The sequence below is a fragment of the Leptidea sinapis genome, chromosome 23 (genome assembly GCF_905404315.1).
Source record: "Leptidea sinapis chromosome 23, ilLepSina1.1, whole genome shotgun sequence".
Taxonomy (NCBI): Eukaryota; Metazoa; Arthropoda; class Insecta; order Lepidoptera; family Pieridae; genus Leptidea; species Leptidea sinapis.
In genome coordinates this window covers 11,551,778-11,568,347 of record NC_066287.1, presented here as the reverse complement: position 1 = coordinate 11,568,347, position 16,570 = coordinate 11,551,778, and the positions used below count along the sequence as shown (strand labels likewise).

At 35.6% G+C, this 16,570-nt stretch overlaps 1 protein-coding gene across 2 annotated transcripts in view; it reads right to left on the bottom strand.

The window, feature by feature from the left end:
* Nucleotides 1-16,221, bottom strand: part of LOC126971092 (mediator of RNA polymerase II transcription subunit 12-like) — a 34,863-nt gene extending 18,642 nt beyond the window's left edge. For both annotated transcript variants that reach the window (XM_050817211.1, XM_050817212.1), the window contains exons 1-15: nt 16,066-16,221; nt 15,770-15,981; nt 15,527-15,686; nt 14,871-15,062; nt 12,631-12,741; nt 11,287-11,391; nt 9,712-9,892; nt 8,629-8,804; nt 7,697-8,049; nt 6,619-6,768; nt 3,693-3,780; nt 2,746-2,888; nt 2,013-2,151; nt 899-1,006; nt 176-301 (exon numbers count right to left, since the gene is read on the bottom strand). In XM_050817211.1, coding sequence (XP_050673168.1) covers nt 176-301; nt 899-1,006; nt 2,013-2,151; nt 2,746-2,888; nt 3,693-3,780; nt 6,619-6,768; nt 7,697-8,049; nt 8,629-8,804; nt 9,712-9,892; nt 11,287-11,391; nt 12,631-12,741; nt 14,871-15,062; nt 15,527-15,686; nt 15,770-15,981; nt 16,066-16,072 — 2,251 coding nt within the window. In that variant the 5' untranslated portion in view covers nt 16,073-16,221. The remainder of the gene's footprint in view (nt 1-175; nt 302-898; nt 1,007-2,012; nt 2,152-2,745; nt 2,889-3,692; nt 3,781-6,618; nt 6,769-7,696; nt 8,050-8,628; nt 8,805-9,711; nt 9,893-11,286; nt 11,392-12,630; nt 12,742-14,870; nt 15,063-15,526; nt 15,687-15,769; nt 15,982-16,065) is intronic.
* Between the last annotated feature and the right edge of the window lie 349 nt (nt 16,222-16,570).

Here is a 16,570-nt window from a genome sequence, read left to right as displayed (position 1 = left end):
AAATTATCTCCAGTAAAAATTTACATTTAAACTTACATTACAGTTATTATTTACAGTTAAATTTACATTTACTTATTACACTGAACTTAAGTTAAAAAAGAATTATTTCTCTCGTAATCCAGGTATAAGACTAAAGTTGATAAAAGTATTGTTTTATAAAGACAAGAGTCCTCACCTCTGGAGATAAGCGTGCACATGTACGCATCGTGCGAGAAAACATCTCGTCGTATCAGTTCACCGAACAAGTGCACCAAGTTTGAGAACTGCTGCCGATTACCAGGTGGTGCGTTGGGACTTTCATCTTAAACAAATATTGTAAAGTTAAATTTATAATATTGTATATGCACGGACGAGTAAAAAAAGGACTCCGCGTCGTGATATTAGCAAGTGAAGCACCGTTATGTTAGTTACGGGGGATACTAGTTACATAATTTTTTCTCCCTTAAATAATCATATATGGCCACAAATACTTATATAGTATCGTTTTTATACTTTTTCAAAACGCACGACGGCATTTTTAAAATATTTTATTGAGACGCAAACTGATCTGTCACAGACGATGACAATTCTCGTAATGGCTGCCTATCGGCCTGTAGTAGTGTAAGTGTGTGCGTAGGGCTATGTATTTACACGTTAATCGGCTTGTTTTGGTGCTACACTGTTATGTAAGGTGACACGGCGTCCTTATTTTTTTACTAGTCCGTGTGTATATGTTAGTTTTAATATGTGAAATCACTTGATGTATTTTACAGCAGATATCAAACATGCTCAAGAAAAACCAAAAGTTCTGAAGGACATACTCAGAATTTTGGGTTTTTATTAAACATAACAATAAATAATTTTTAGAGCCTATTTATGCTTAGAGAAAAATTTAAAGGTGTTTTACAAAAAATGTTACCTAAAACCGGCGCATCATTATCCAAGAAACGCAGCAATAAACTTTGAAAGATAGGCGGGCCATTGTACATTCCCGTTCCAGAGCTCACCGATTCCTTGTCATCAGATCCTGAAAGAATCACTATTGAATTAGATATAACAAATCCTTATGCAATTTAGGTGTTTTTTTGATAAGCTAAATCGCATGATAAAAGTAACAATATTAAACCAAATTGGAAATCTAAAAAAAATTTTATTTTAAAGTGATTTTCCTCACTTTTGGGAGTAATTATACAAATTAAACTTGTAACCAAAATTTATGAACGATGCGGGATCCTTTAGGTTTTGAAAGAGAGACATCTAAAGTCAATTTCCGAATATACAATTATTGGGGTTGAGCAGGTTATCAACTGTTAAATAGATCCTGATGTGCCAATGAGGCCTGCCAAGTTACCTGAGAGTTGAACAAGACATACCAAGATTTACGATGCATACGTCACTTGAACAGTTGGCTCAGTTGGTAAGACCGCTCGCAGGGAACCCGAGAGGCACACATTCGAGTCCTGCATCGTTCATAAATTTTGGTTCCAAATCAAATTGTAGAATCTGAAGCTATATAAATACATTATTCACAATCTTAAGCAAATCCATAATATATTCTTCCACAAATGTAGTCAAATATAATAACAATTCATGCAGTCAGCTAGTACGTAGGTTCTCTAAATAACTTTAGCTTCAACACATTTTAGTCACAGTACTTATTCCTGCATTCCTAAGTATGAAACTTTCAATATGTGGAAGAAGCTTTAAAATCGGATAAGTAGCATTGCAGATCGGTGTTTTCCGGATATTTCTTTTTCCCATGGGAAGTCTAGGAAATAATAAAAACTATTTTACTGTCACACAATCTAATGTCATCTTTTAAGGTTAAACAAATCTATCGAATGGTTTAGTTATGCTGATACGCTCGAAGAACATAACCTTCCCTCGGCAGTCGGTTAAATGCCATCAGTCGCCTCTTACGACACGCTTGGGCCTGGCACTTCCCTGTTCTTTGTATGTCCCGGGGAAGCACAGGGCAAAATGGTAAGTAAAGATCCAAGTCCTAGATTAATATTTCGCTGGTGGGCACAGACCTTGCTGCTCGTGCTGGTGATGGTGTTGCCTCCTGTCGAGCAGCGCCGCGGCCGCCATCGCACGGTGCTCGCCCCAGCGCGCGCTGCACACGGCCCACTCGCACAGGACACGCACGACTGCGTACGAACATACGTACTCCTGGCAACAAACATCTCTGAGGGTCATCAATAGAGCGTCCCCGCCGTGTAGAGGCTTAAAGTAGAGTCTCCGGAACATAGACTTACAATGTACAGAAGAACAACGCGTGCAAGAGAGAAAAGAATTTCTATAGGAGATATAGTGAGGTAGAAAAGGATGGTGTATTCTTCCTGTAACCGATTTTCATTCACAAGTCGTATACAGTCAGTCACGATTAGCTCTTTAGAATTTTGAGTATTAAACTCTGATTTAAAACTCAATTCAAATTGTATGTATATTGTCAATGTCAACCATTCCACAGTGCGGTTTTCAAGGAGCACTCTTCCACGTACTACAAAGCTGTGGAATGAACTTGTGCGGTGTTTCCGGGACGATACGACATGGGTACCTTATAAAAAAGCGCGTACACCTTCTTTAAAGGCCGGCAACGCTTCTGTGATCAATGTGGGCGGCGGTAATCACTTAACACCGGTTGACCCGTCCGCGCGTTTGTACTCCTTTTCCATAAAATAAAATAAAAATATAAATCTTAAGGCGTGTGTTTAATATAATAATATTTAATATATAATAATATACTTAATTTAAAATCCTCACCGGATCTTTCGGATCAATGTTGCCATCCCTATTTGGTGTGCAATTAGCAAAAACTTCTTTGTATAGAGTGTCCAAATTGTTATTTGGATCAACACGGTCAAAGCAATGTCTATCCAGAGCTTCAAGCACCGCCAGTACACGAGCTGTAATTAATATTATAAATTTAACATGTATGATGACAGACTTTAGATTCCTCCTCTGGATTGATTGTAGTGTTTGAGGCTGTAAGTTTCCCTAATAAAATAAATAAAATACTGCCGATTCACATCTACTTTTTTCTGTACGGATAGTTTTCATCGTCGAAACATTCCCATACAACTTGCCTACTGTCAATATGTTAATTATAAAAACACCAAACTATAACTCCTTTATAACTTTTGTTTCTTGCGCACAGCGTCACAATTTTCCGATAATTTAGACGACGATTTATTTCACTCTAATATAGAGTGAAGTGATATCGTTATTCTAGATATTTATACTAAGCACTTGACATAGGTTGGTATTTAAAATAAACTTTATTTCTAAAATAAATTACAAAACTTTATCTTCTTTAACAGAAGAAAGTAACATGACCTATTGACTATTTATAAAATAACAAATTCCAACATTGACTTGTCTTGTCATGCTCAAAGACCTTATTTTAACAAGATATAAAAGTTATTTATTAAAAAAAAGCCTTACCAACCAGTCAATCAACTAATACTATAAATAAAGGTTAATTTGGGCCATAACTATTTCTGGAAAATCGAATATGATATGCTTTCAGTTTGTTTTTGACCATGAGTCAACGAGCTTCCCTTATATTTTACCATAACTTCAAAACTCTTGCTCGTGTGTAAAGAGCCAACCAGTAAACGTTACTTCGTTGTCATTCTTAATTCATTATTTGATCATGAACATATATGTTATTTGCATATAGGCTCTATACGTTATAGAGGAACACATACCTTGTGAACTAGTTTGCCACTTATCAGTGCACCATTTGCTTTCAGCCTTTTTACTTCTCGCAGCTATTTCTTGTTCCGCTTCATAAACCTGGCGATTGGAATCATAGACAAAGATTAAGAATCAGGCCATATCGTAAATTTACCTTTTCTTAAAGACAATAACGGACGAGATGAGCTGTACGTTCAGCTGTTGGTAATTGATACGCTCTGCCCATTCCAATGCAGTGCCGCTCAGTATTCTTGAAAAACCCGAAAATTCTGAGCGGCACTACAATTGCGCTCGTCACCTTGAGACATAAGATTTTATGTCTCTTTGGTCCAGTAATTTCACCAGCTACGGCGCCCTTCAGAACGAAACACAATAATGCTTACACATAACTGCTTCATGGCAGAAAAAGTCGCCGTTTTGGTATCCATAATCTAGCCGGCATCCTGTGCAAAGGAGCCTCCTCACTCTTGTAAATGCACTTAGTCGACTCTTACGATACGCTTGGGCCTGGGATTTCCCTATTTTTTTTATGCCCCGGGGAAGCCCAGAGCACACACTTATCTCTAGTACTCTTGTGATTTCTCGGGTGATTCAAAAGAACATGGGTGATAATCACTTACCATCGTATTACCTTCTTGTTTATCCTCCTATTCCACAATTATTAATAATTGTGTTTATAGAAATATTTTATTTGTTGGTAAGAATTTGTGCAGGTGGCGAACAGTTGATGATATTGCTAATAGAAATATAAGATTATAAATAAGTCAGGTAGTACTAGATTTAGCAAGCAAATACCATTAATAAATGAATTATGTTGAGTTGAGTTTTGAATGATACTTTTATAACAGTACATCGATAAAAACTTCATTTATATAAATCATAATCTATAAAAATTGTGTTTGTTGCATGGTTTAAGGATTAATAATATTTATTTTATTCTGATTTTTAGTATTTGTTGTTTTAGCAGTAACAGAAATATCAACATCTGTGAACATTTCAACTGTCTAACTACCACGTTTCATGATATACGGCCTGCTAACAGACGGACAGTGGACCCTAAAAATACATGTTTTGCGAGGGAATGAATAAAGATATTTTATGTTCTACGGTAATTAACAGGGCACAACCGATTGAAGATTATTTTAATAATAATAATATTAACACACTTTTTAGACAAATTATCTTGCCCCAAATTAGGCATATATAGCCTGTGTTATGGGTTGCAAGACAACGATATATTTAATACAATATACTTACTGAAACAGACATAAATACATATAAACACACATAAATACATACAAACATCCATGACGCGGAAACAAACATCCGTATTCATCATATAAATTGCTTGCACCTACCGGGATTCGAACCTGGGACCTCTAGCTTAGTAGGTAGGACCCTTAACCACTCGGCTATACAGGTCGATATTTTGACTAATGGTCATATGTTAATGCAAAATAGCGTCTCTCTTGACGGCGCTTAAGTGATCCAATTCTAGTAATAGAGTTTGATTTGAGACAATTTTGTGTGAGACACGGAAAACTCGCGTTCTTTCGTACGATTCGGTTTTGTAATAGACTATATTTCAGATGATATTGCCTTAGAAATGGAACCAAGTAATAATTGTCTGATAGCACTGTTGTTTACAAACCTGATTTTCAGTTCTCACTCAAAACGACCGCGATGGCTTCTCGCCTTTGTTTCTTGCTGTTTTTTATGGACAAGTGTATTATTTGGATTATCTACCTATATTGTAAAAAAATGTAATGCTGCTAAGGTACTGAATACCTACCATACATATAATTATATAAGTAATTTATAATAATTAAGTATATATTAATTAAGTATTTGTAATTTTAAATTCCTGTAAATATTTTTGTAATACAGGCGATATCTGTTATAAAACGTGTTACTACTGTTATTACTTGTAGGTATTTCTAGGTTTTAATGTACACTGGAAACATACAACTGTAATAATTATGATAATAAAGAAGTTTTAAATCAATCAATCAATTGTCCGATTGCTTACTCACTACCTTCAATGGCTCTGCACTTTGTATTATTGGGGTAATTGTGGGGTGCATTGCGATTTTAATATGTATGTTATAAAGTATTGTTTTCGAATTTTATTAATAACTAGCGCACCGCGGTTTCACTCGCTTAGATCCCAATCACGTGGTAGTGGAATGTCTATTAAGTCCGACTATAGATTTTTTTGTTAACATAAATTTATTTCTCTTAGTTATAACAATAAAATAATGTCACATTTCAATTTAATTGTTCTTATGTACGATATATTTTGTACTGGTATTTAATTAATTTCCATCAAGCATTCCAAAACAAGTTCGGTACAATGTGAATCAGAACATAATGATCAAATTAGACTCAGTTAAATAAAGTTTTAGTCTGCTATTAAATTATTACTGATTTAAAAATAAAACTTCATATTTAAAATTAGAACATTTATCAAATTAGGCGTTATTTGAAATGATTTCGAAACTGAAGCGGCAGGGGGCAGGGCACATAGTTCGACGGACAGATGACCGTTGGGGCAGTAAAGTCCTTGAATGTCGACCACGTACCGGAAGACGCAGTGTTGGTAGGCCCCCACAAGATGGACCGACAATCTGCTTAAGATCGCCGGAATACATTGTATGAGGGCAGCGCAAGACCGATCGTCGTTTTTTTTCGGAACTCCATAATTATCTAAGTGTTATGAGTTTTCTTGAGTGTTAATTCCGCTTTCATTTGTCTTCTGGCACACTTCTAAATTGTAGCAATGCTCTGAGTCCCGTGCCAGAATTTGGATGGAATATCTACTGAGGATGCCTCGTGTAGAGGCGAAACACGTGTCGAATTAATTAAAGGCAAAGCAGGATTTACACTCAAGAAAACTCACAACATTTGGGTAAAACATATAAATTGTTGTATACTGACTAATTTTCTATGGTCTTCCGTAATTTCGGAGTCCATCTGAGGCATGGGTAAGGCGGATGGCGGGACAGGTAAGATGTCCAGGGGAGAGCCCTGCAGTGATGACCCACAGCCTGACCACACCATTGCTGTGGGACACTCCACACATATTATCTGCAACGAATATTGGTACTAAAGATATAGTAAAATATTATCACATGCAAATATACAGATTCTATACATAAAAGTTTAAATAAATTTCTTCTCAGGTATAGTTTGGCCTGTGCTTCCCCGGAGCATAAAAAAATAGCGAGGTCCCAGTCCCAAGCGTGTCTTTTTCCATTGGGACTCTCCTTCGCGTACAGCCGGCTAGATTATGGGTACGACAACGGCGCCATTTTCTGCAATGAAGCAGTAATGTATAAAGCATTAATGTGTTTCGTTCTGAAGGGCGCCATAGCTAGTCAAATTACTGGACAGAATTTGCCCCGTAACTTAACATCTTATGTGACATGGTGACAAACGTAATTGTAGTGCCACTGAGGATTTTTGGGTTTTTCAAGAATCCTGAGCGGCACTGCATCGTAATGGGCCGGGCGTATCAATTACCCTTAGCTGAACGTCCTTCTCAACCCTTATTGTCATAATAAAAGATAGAACTATAATAGACAAAGTTTTGGGATATGAAACAATAAATAATTTAATGTCATACCTTCCATCCATATAATTTAATTTTGGTTACAAATTTAATTTGCATAATTAATACCAGAAGTGAGGGATATCACTACATTAAGATAACAAATTGTTTAAAATATTATATAATAGTTATTTTTCAAGTTTGTGCAAAGTTATCTCAGAAACAGCTTAACCAATTTCTATGTGGTTATCACTGGTATTGGTTGGCAAACAATAAAGATAAGTGAAATAATACGTCGAAACATAAGAGAAAATGTCGCAGCAGCCGTTATTTAATTTCAAACCGATTTCTTTGCCTCATAAAACCTAAGTAGGTCTTATTCATGTATTATAATCAATATAAAAATAGCCATTTTAGTGCGGAGTTTTAAATGTTCATTAAATGGCAAATTGTAAGCTTACCCACCTGTAAAATTGTGGCCAGTTGAATTATAGCATCTCTGTGAAACAGACAATTCAACACTTCGGAGAAACCAACTTGTATTGGATTTAAAGCTGCTGATATTACTGTTGTCAATATTGTTTTATTATCCCTTGAGGGTGACTCATTTTCTTCCTTAACTTCCAAAGGCTGCGATGGGTTCGGTGTGCCTAGTGGATTGGGTGTCCCAATTGGATTTGGAGTTCCAATAGAATGATTTGGGTTTGGTGTCCCGTGATTTTGATCTGCTGGAGTTGCAGACCGCTTGATTTGAGATATATTTGGTTTCACATCGCCATTTGTATCTGTTGATGGAGACATCGACCCAGAATTTGTGTCTGAAATGGAAATAGTTTTATTAATCTCATGTTTGAAAAAAAATAAATGTGCTAGCATGAAACTAGGTTTCCTAAAAAAATAAGGATCAGTCTTATATAGGTTATATGTAATTATTATCAATAAAGAAATACACATCATTTTATCATTTTTAAAAGCATATTTTTAATGCTGATATAAATGTCTCTTTTCAAACATGGCTGAAAAATTTAGTAGAAATATAAATATAGAAACAAAATAAAGTTTTACCAGTGACAACAATAGTGTGTAGGCACTGTTTGTTTTATGGTGTGAAGGGTGCCATAGCTAGTGAAATTACTGGGCAAATGAGACTTAACATCTTATGTCTCAAAGTGACAAGCAGAATTGTGATGCTGCTCTGAATTTGAGGCTTTTCAAGAAACCTTAGCTGCACTGTATTGTAATATACAGAGCATATCATTCACCATCAAGTAAATGTCATGGTCAAAGTTACTTCTTTTCATAAAAAAAAAGAAATAACTTACAATATTAATATAATATTTCTTCAGCGTGACGTCTTACACATTTTCAATTTTATAAAAAATATCAAAAAGACATACCAGTATTTCTATCGGTTTTGTATATGGCAGGCTGATTGAGTGTTCGGAGGGTAGAGTCAGAAAGCACTGAGCAAATTGCGGCAGCTTTTTTTGCACAAGTTGTTGCTAGTCTTCGGGAAAGACCCTCACAGCATACAAACTCGCACATATATTGCAGAGTCAAGGGTAAGAATAACCTGGAAATTTATATTAGAAGTTAGTACATTTTTTGAGGACACATTTAAAACAGGGATTGGTTTTATTGAAGTTTTTTAAACGGCTTCAAAAAAGATTCTCAATTCCTTGGTATGTTTTTTTTTATGTTTGTTACCTTTTGAGGTAATTATTACTTTCGACTGGGTGAACCGATTTTGATAATTATTTTTTTATTTGAAAGCTGGTCCTTCCCATGAGAAAACCATAAAAGTCTTAAATTTGCTTGATTCCAAAAATAACAATAATCATAACTAGAATTAGATTATTATTTTTATACTTTTTAGTGCATATTATATCTATTGTTTTAGTGTTTTTGAGGTCAGTTGTTTTTGTGTTAAATTTTTTTTTTCACATCATGACATCAGCAATACCAGAAGCCTAATGCGTTGCCGGCCTTTAAAGTGGTAGCATGCTCTTGAAGGTTCCTAAGTAAGCGTGGTGGAGTAGTTCCAGAAAGTGGCTCTGCAGGTAAAATGTTTCTTACACCACGATTGTCTATTGTTATCACAATCGCGAGTTGATGCGATGTCGGGTAGTGACATCGACTGTTAACCTGAACAAGACCTCTGAACATTATATCTGATAATTTTACAGTAATTGAGGATAGTGAAGTCTGTTGATGTCAGTTACAGGAAGAATACCTCTGATAAATTTCATAAAACCCTTCCCTCAAAGGGTTAATTAAGAATATCATAATTAACGTCACTATGGGAGGCGCAATACATTCAACGATTTAATCTAAAAACATTTGTCTAGAAAAACAAGAGAAGAGGAAATGTATATTAAACTCAGAAAAAAAGTAATAAAATATCTTTGCAGGTCTGATTTAAGACTGCTATGGAATCGGAATCTTATAGTTTATATCACCTAATGTTTAATTTAAATTACCTTAATAGGCCATCATCTGGGGCCCTTTTATCCAGGAGCTCAATGATCCATGTGAGAAAATCTTGTCTGTCAAGTAAGCCCTCATCCAGTAGATATCTAGCAAGTCGACAGCAATAGTTCCACTGCTTTAGAGCCTGTCTCCAGTCTGTACACTCAGGTCCTGGTGTAGATGAGCCTACTACTGTGTCAAGAAAAATATTTTACAGAAATTAATGGCTATTGCAAAATCTCTTTTAACACTTTTCTATAACACCTTCCAAAATAATTGCGAAGTTTATCAGAGAACCTCAAATCTCGACATTTTCTTTGAAAGTAGCAGTTGAACTTTTTTTATGGAAGAGAAGGGCAAAAGAGAATACCGGGCCACCTAACGGTAAGTGATCACCGCCGTCCACCATCTCATCATCACTTCAACCGAAAAACGTTTTATTAAAAAATGGCTCTCTCATAAATCCTACTACTCCACACTATCTAAGTGATCGGACAGCCTAGGACTATATTATGATAATTTTATAGTAATAACAATGACAGTACAATATTGTATATTTTATTAAAAAGAGCGCAAAAAACGAATGCTGGGAGAGTTTCTTGCGCAGTTTCTTCTCTCTCAGAGCGCCATTTGTTTCCGAAGCGGTGGTAGTGTTTGAACTGTCATCAAGAATACTAAAGGAATCAAATTTGAGAAAATAAATGCTTTTTTTATGCTGGATAAAGGCCTCCCCTAAAGATCTCCATGACGATCGGTCCTGCGCTGCCCTGGTCCAACCTATTCCGGCGATCTTAACCAGATCATCAGTCGTTTTACCCACGTTTTTAGTGTTGGTACACTCCGTTTTCTAGAAAGTGGTCGCTATTCGAACTTTTCGACCCTAATAGCCATTTGTTCTTCAAGCGATCTGCCACTTCAGTTTGTCAATCAAATGAAACTACAACATGAAAAAATAATTGAATCTCCCAGCATAGCCATCTCTATTGTCCTCTAAGTGACCATGAGCTTTCTCATAAGGCCACCGCCCACTATCTTACAACACCAAAGAAACCACAGTAGCCTTGGCAACCTTCAAGATAGGTGTACGCGTTTTCTTGAAGGTTCCAATATCGCATCACCCCGAACAAGGAAGTCAATTCCAAAGTTTGGTAGTATATGGTAGAAAAACTACTTGAAATCCGCTCTGTGGAAGAATGCTACACATCTAGATAGCGAGAATGGTTAAGGAACTAACTGTAAGCAGTGCTTGTCTTGGCCAGTACTGCCTCATACTAATTTCTGCAGAAAAATAGCCCTACACTTGTACCAGTATAATTGAAACAGCAGACAATTCAACTTTAAGTCTTAGAGAGTTGATGTTCTGATGATAAGACACACTACATACGTCATTGGATTGAGTTTTATAATAAATGTTGTTGTAATCTATTCTATGTAATGTTGTATATTTATAGTATTACAGGATATTATTTTAAAATTTGTATTATTTCCATATTATATTCAAATCAGTTATTAACAAGACTAATCTATAAAATGCATGGACTTTGATAACTTGATAAGCAACAAGCAAAATGATGAATCCTACTCACAGCTAGTACTTCCTGGTGAATGCATGGTGTTTGATGGTGTTGAGCTATTTGGTGTAGAGCTTCCAGGAGGGTGACCAGGGGTACCATGGCCTGGAGTCCCCTGACCTATAAAACAAACTTGTGATGAGCAATGAAATATGGGCCGTAAGTAGTAAGTAAACAAATACAAATAATTCGAAGTATTCCCGTTAGGAGGTGACTATTTGCGACAATTTTAACCCTCATATGTGTTGTGCACCATTTATGGGTTATCTGGATTTTTAGGTTGAAGTTGCAATTTTGACTTTTTTTGTATGAAGCTGTTGACCGTTTTTGGGTTGACAGGCTTTATAAGCCATGGGCGTTTAAATTATCGCAAATAGTCACCCTATCCCGTCCTAACGAAAATACGTTGAATCACCAATAACACTGTACACAATTAGTTTTTATTTTTCGAGAGGAGTAAAATACATTTAGGTATTGAAGACCCCGAAACGGGGCCCATATGTCGGGCTCGGGTGTAAACACCCCCTAGCGACTAAAAACCTCCTCTGTGCTGATAGCCCTGAAGGCTTTTACAGCGAAGCCTTGGGGGCCGAAAATGTAGCTCACAGGCGCGGGGCGTCTCGGAAGGAGACTCGAACCTCACTAGGCTGGATGGGGAGAAGATCATTAACGATCTAATATATCTGTTAGTCCAGTAGACTCTCGGTTTGAAGAGACTTCGCACTCGCCGGCGAGTGCGGTGATATATGTATGTAAATATGTGTGAGTGTATGTAAGTGTGTGACTATTTGTGTGTAGTGTTATTGTAGGTGTGTGATTTGTGATGTTAGTGTGAGTGGTGTTAAACGTTTACAGGACGAGGACTATCTCGTCGGGCTTCTATCAAAGTGTGTGAATCGTATTATATTAGGTTGCGGCCGCTGGAAATCGTCAGTGACTAGTGGCAGCGGTTTGATGTACATGACCGCGCCTACGTCTACGAGGGCGGTGTGGTTGGTTTGGTGTCGGTGATGGTGTTGGTGTCGCGTTCGCGATCGTAATATAGTCGTCCGGGTCGACTAGTACGTGTCGAGGTCGCCTCTGTTTGTTCAGACTGTGGTCTAGAGGAGTGTGTACACAAATTGTAAAGCACACCCAGTTCACAAACTAAAAAAAGATATAACATTCATGTATAGTAAATAAAAACATATATACAAATTTAGTAGCTATTGTAAAACACCCGCAGTTCAAAACCGTAGCTTATATTTTGACACGAAAAAAAGATTCAGAAGAAAAACAATGTCAAAAAATTATCCTACGGATTAGCAACATGCTATAATATAATGCTCTGAAAATGAATGCTTCAAATCCTAATTGTACCTGATTGTGATGGTGGTGTCTTGTCTGATATATTACCAAGCCCACTTGAATAGTACTCTGCTAGTTTTGGTATCTGATCCTTTAAGAACTTTATTAAGGTTGTAGTCCATTCTGAAAGAATTATTTACATAATAATTACTTGTATAATATCAGTGTTAATTGCACCCTCAAAAAAATATACAAAAGTGAAAATGGCCTGAAAAGAAATTGTGGATGAGCCAATGGTAAAATGATAACTTTGTTTTAAGTGTCAGTTATAGTATAAAATTTTAATACAAGACAGCGGTGAGTGGATGCATACAGACAAAATAAGGTCAGATCATACACTACACACCCAAGATTATGTAAAGAAACTGAAAAGCCACTAAACTTTATTTAAATCAATAATATGCAGATATCGCGCGAGTTGAATGCAAATTTCAAGAATGCGATAGTGCAGTGACGAAGGGGTGTGGGCAAGGAGTGCGGAAGATGCTCCCGCTCTTTACCTCAGGCTCCAACTGTATTTAACTCGCGCGCTCACTGTATATGTTGGTGGCAGCTTCTTGTGAGGTCTGTGGCTTATCACAGGATAACCCCTCGTTTACACCAAGGTATAAAACATGTATTTTACAAGTTTCATGCAAATTTCAAATTCATAAAACTTGAAATTTACATGAAACTAATGTAATGTTCAAAATTTTATATTTTTGTATTTTTTCAAAATACAATATAAAATTTGTTATAGACAAAATATGTATGAAACTTATTGGATGAAATTGTTTGTGAACTAGGTACTAGTTGTTTACATGTTTATAATCTTATGTTTTATACTTGTTATAACCTTGTAGCTAAACTTGTTGAATTAAGACATGTCAGTCCAGAAGTTTAATGAATATTTCTGTTACTATAATATGTACTGACAATGGAAAGTGAGAGTACCGAGGAACTTCTCTTCATGAGTGCAGTATACTTGTACATCATACAAAATGAAGCAATTTCAAGGAAAATACGCAAGTCCCGGTCGCGATCATTTTTGAGGAGGTGACAGCAAGAAGGGGCCTATTGTTCCATATTGAATGATATAAGAATAGAAGATTAACCAGCTGATCTGAACACTCCCCATGATAGATGCAGAAGAAGACACACTACGAAACGCCAGGTGATCGAGTCATACACAGAGCACTAGGTCCCTCACAATTCGAGCAGCTGTGTATTGCAGTCAAGTGGTTCGAGCTTGACTTAATACTTCTCAGCAGAATACTCATTATCAAGATGTCATGACTTTAGCAGAGCAATTAGCTGTATGTTTGAGATTTCTGGAGATTTATATTCTTAACAATTTGTAATGTTTTTAAACTGATAACCCTCACTTCTAGGAATAATACACTAATAAAATTTGAAAAACATCATAATTTAAGGAATGATGCGGGACTCAAACCCACGACCTCCGGCGTTCCATGCCCGTGCTCTAACCAACTGAGCTAACCGTTTGAGTGTTGTATCGTTTGTTCAACTCTCAGGTTATGGCCTCATCTACACTCTACAGGATCTACTTTACGTTAGAGCACCGGCACGGAACACCGGAGGTCATGGGTATGAGTCCCGCATCATTCATAAAATTTTGTTGTTTTTCAAATTTTATTTGTGTATTTATATTCTTCTTTAATGTATTTGCATCAGCTATCAAAGGCAAAAAGTAGTCAATGCATTACTGAAGTTTGTGAGACAATTTTAACAGTATTGAAAGAATATCTTAATGTAAGCCGAGATAAATATTGCCAATAAATTCTATATAAATATCTTTGACCACTTCATTCTTCTTCTTTTCCACTAGTGAAAAAACAATGTGGCCAGTGGGGTTAAAGTTTTCAACTTTATCAATCATGCATGGATACAGTATAAAACTTGTTTTAAATAAGTTTTATACATTACTTTCAAACAAATTAACAATACTTGTTAAAAACATGTATGTTTTTTGTTAGTGTGAATGCTGTTAATGTTATCAGACTGGATCAAAAATGTCTTAGACCTAAATGTCAACACAGATGTGTTTTATGCTTGTATATAGGCTTGGCTTATTATTGGCCACACAGTGTGAACGAAAGTATGTTTCAGACTGTTTCAATACATGTTTAGGACAAACAATTATGTTTTGACCAGTATTCTATAAGTTAGGTATAAAACTAGTATTTAATTTGTTTCGTGGTGTAAACAAAGGATAACAAATAATTGAAGAAAACTACAATCAATATAGTTACCTGTAGTTGGATCAGGAAGCTGTCTCTTTTTAATCTTTGCTTCAGAAACAGCAACAGTATATGCAGAACTCAACTTAATGAACCATACAGCTCTGGGCATTGCCACTTGATATTCAGTTAGAGTTATGAATATCTCTTCCTTCTTGTTAAAATTGGGTGCCTTCTTTGCCAATATTGACAAGGGTTTACTACCTAAATTTTAATATCATAAAAAGAACACACTATAGTTAGTATATTAAGGTATTAATAATAATATAAGCAAAATGAAAATATTTATTTTTCATAAGAGGCACTGTTCAACACTATTGACTCAAACATTCAATAAATTTTAAAGGGATGGATTAACTCAATAAGAACGGCTGTAAGTAACTCTTGTTCTCACTAAAAAAAATCATACCACACAGCTATTTAATCATTTACTTTCATTATTATTTTAAGTTTTATCATTTATTTGTGAACAAAATACCACTTTTACATTCCAGAAACAGCCAGACATAGAGATGTGCTGACTTAAAACTTATAATATGGCAAAATTAACGATTATCACCAATTTAATAAAATACAATGTTAGAAAACAGTGATTGATTAACATCCAATATGTAGCATTAAAACAAAGGCAAGTGTACTTTGCTTTTGTTTTAATGCTACATACATACCTGCAAGATCTTTAAACCATGCTTCAATTTGTGGCTTTGTCCGTGCTGTTGCTGGCCAAAAATTATCTTTTGGATTTACTTGCTGCCTCTTTCTTCCACAATCAGGTAATGTGTTTAGTTCTTCTTTTTTTGATAAAATACTAGAGAAAAATTGACCAATCTAAAACAAAATATTATTTAGTATATTAAGATTTAATTTATTTATATTACCTGATATTATATATAAAGTAATAATAACAATACCTTTGTTGTAGAGTAATTAAAATTTCTAGCTGTGCCAAATTCATCACTAGACTGTGGTGTTGTGGTAAATCCATGTTTTACGTTAGCAGATGTCAGTTCGTCTTCTTTTTGCCTTGGTTCTTGTGGATAAACATCTGGGGGGCCTAAACGAGGCCTCTTCAATGGACGTTTCTCGTACATTATCCCCATTGTGTTGGTGGGATAAACGCTACCTTTAAATAAATTTTAATACACGTCAGTAATGCAAGGCTGATTGAAAGACCCCGTAACGAGCATTTAAACAAAATACTTCTTACTTAACATGTAAGTTAATGAATGGTTTAACAACACAAGAAGAATCACATTACACCAATTTCAGAAAAAGCTATAGTTTAGTACATTATTATGAAATATATTCATTATGTAGGACTCAAGATTTGTATTTACATGAAAACTATACGAAACAATCAATGGCAAAGTGCAAACAAGAATACAACCAATTGCAACTGCAAGGTAGAAAACTGTCAATCTGCCAAGTGCCAAAGTCAAGCAGAATTGTATTTCTATAAGGTTTCATTGATATTGGTAATTAAGTTAGCAATTTTTTTTAACATATATTAAACATATTTTAATAAAAGAATGATATGTTTATTACCTAACGTGTAGTCAATTTAGGCAAATGTCTTGCTTTTACTTCTTGTGATATGGCACTGTTTCTTATAATAAATGTAATGTGTTGAGAGCATGTAGCACAGACTACATAGTATTGTTGTGATAAGACATCACTGCCAAACGCCAATGCACAAATAAATTTAAAAAAAA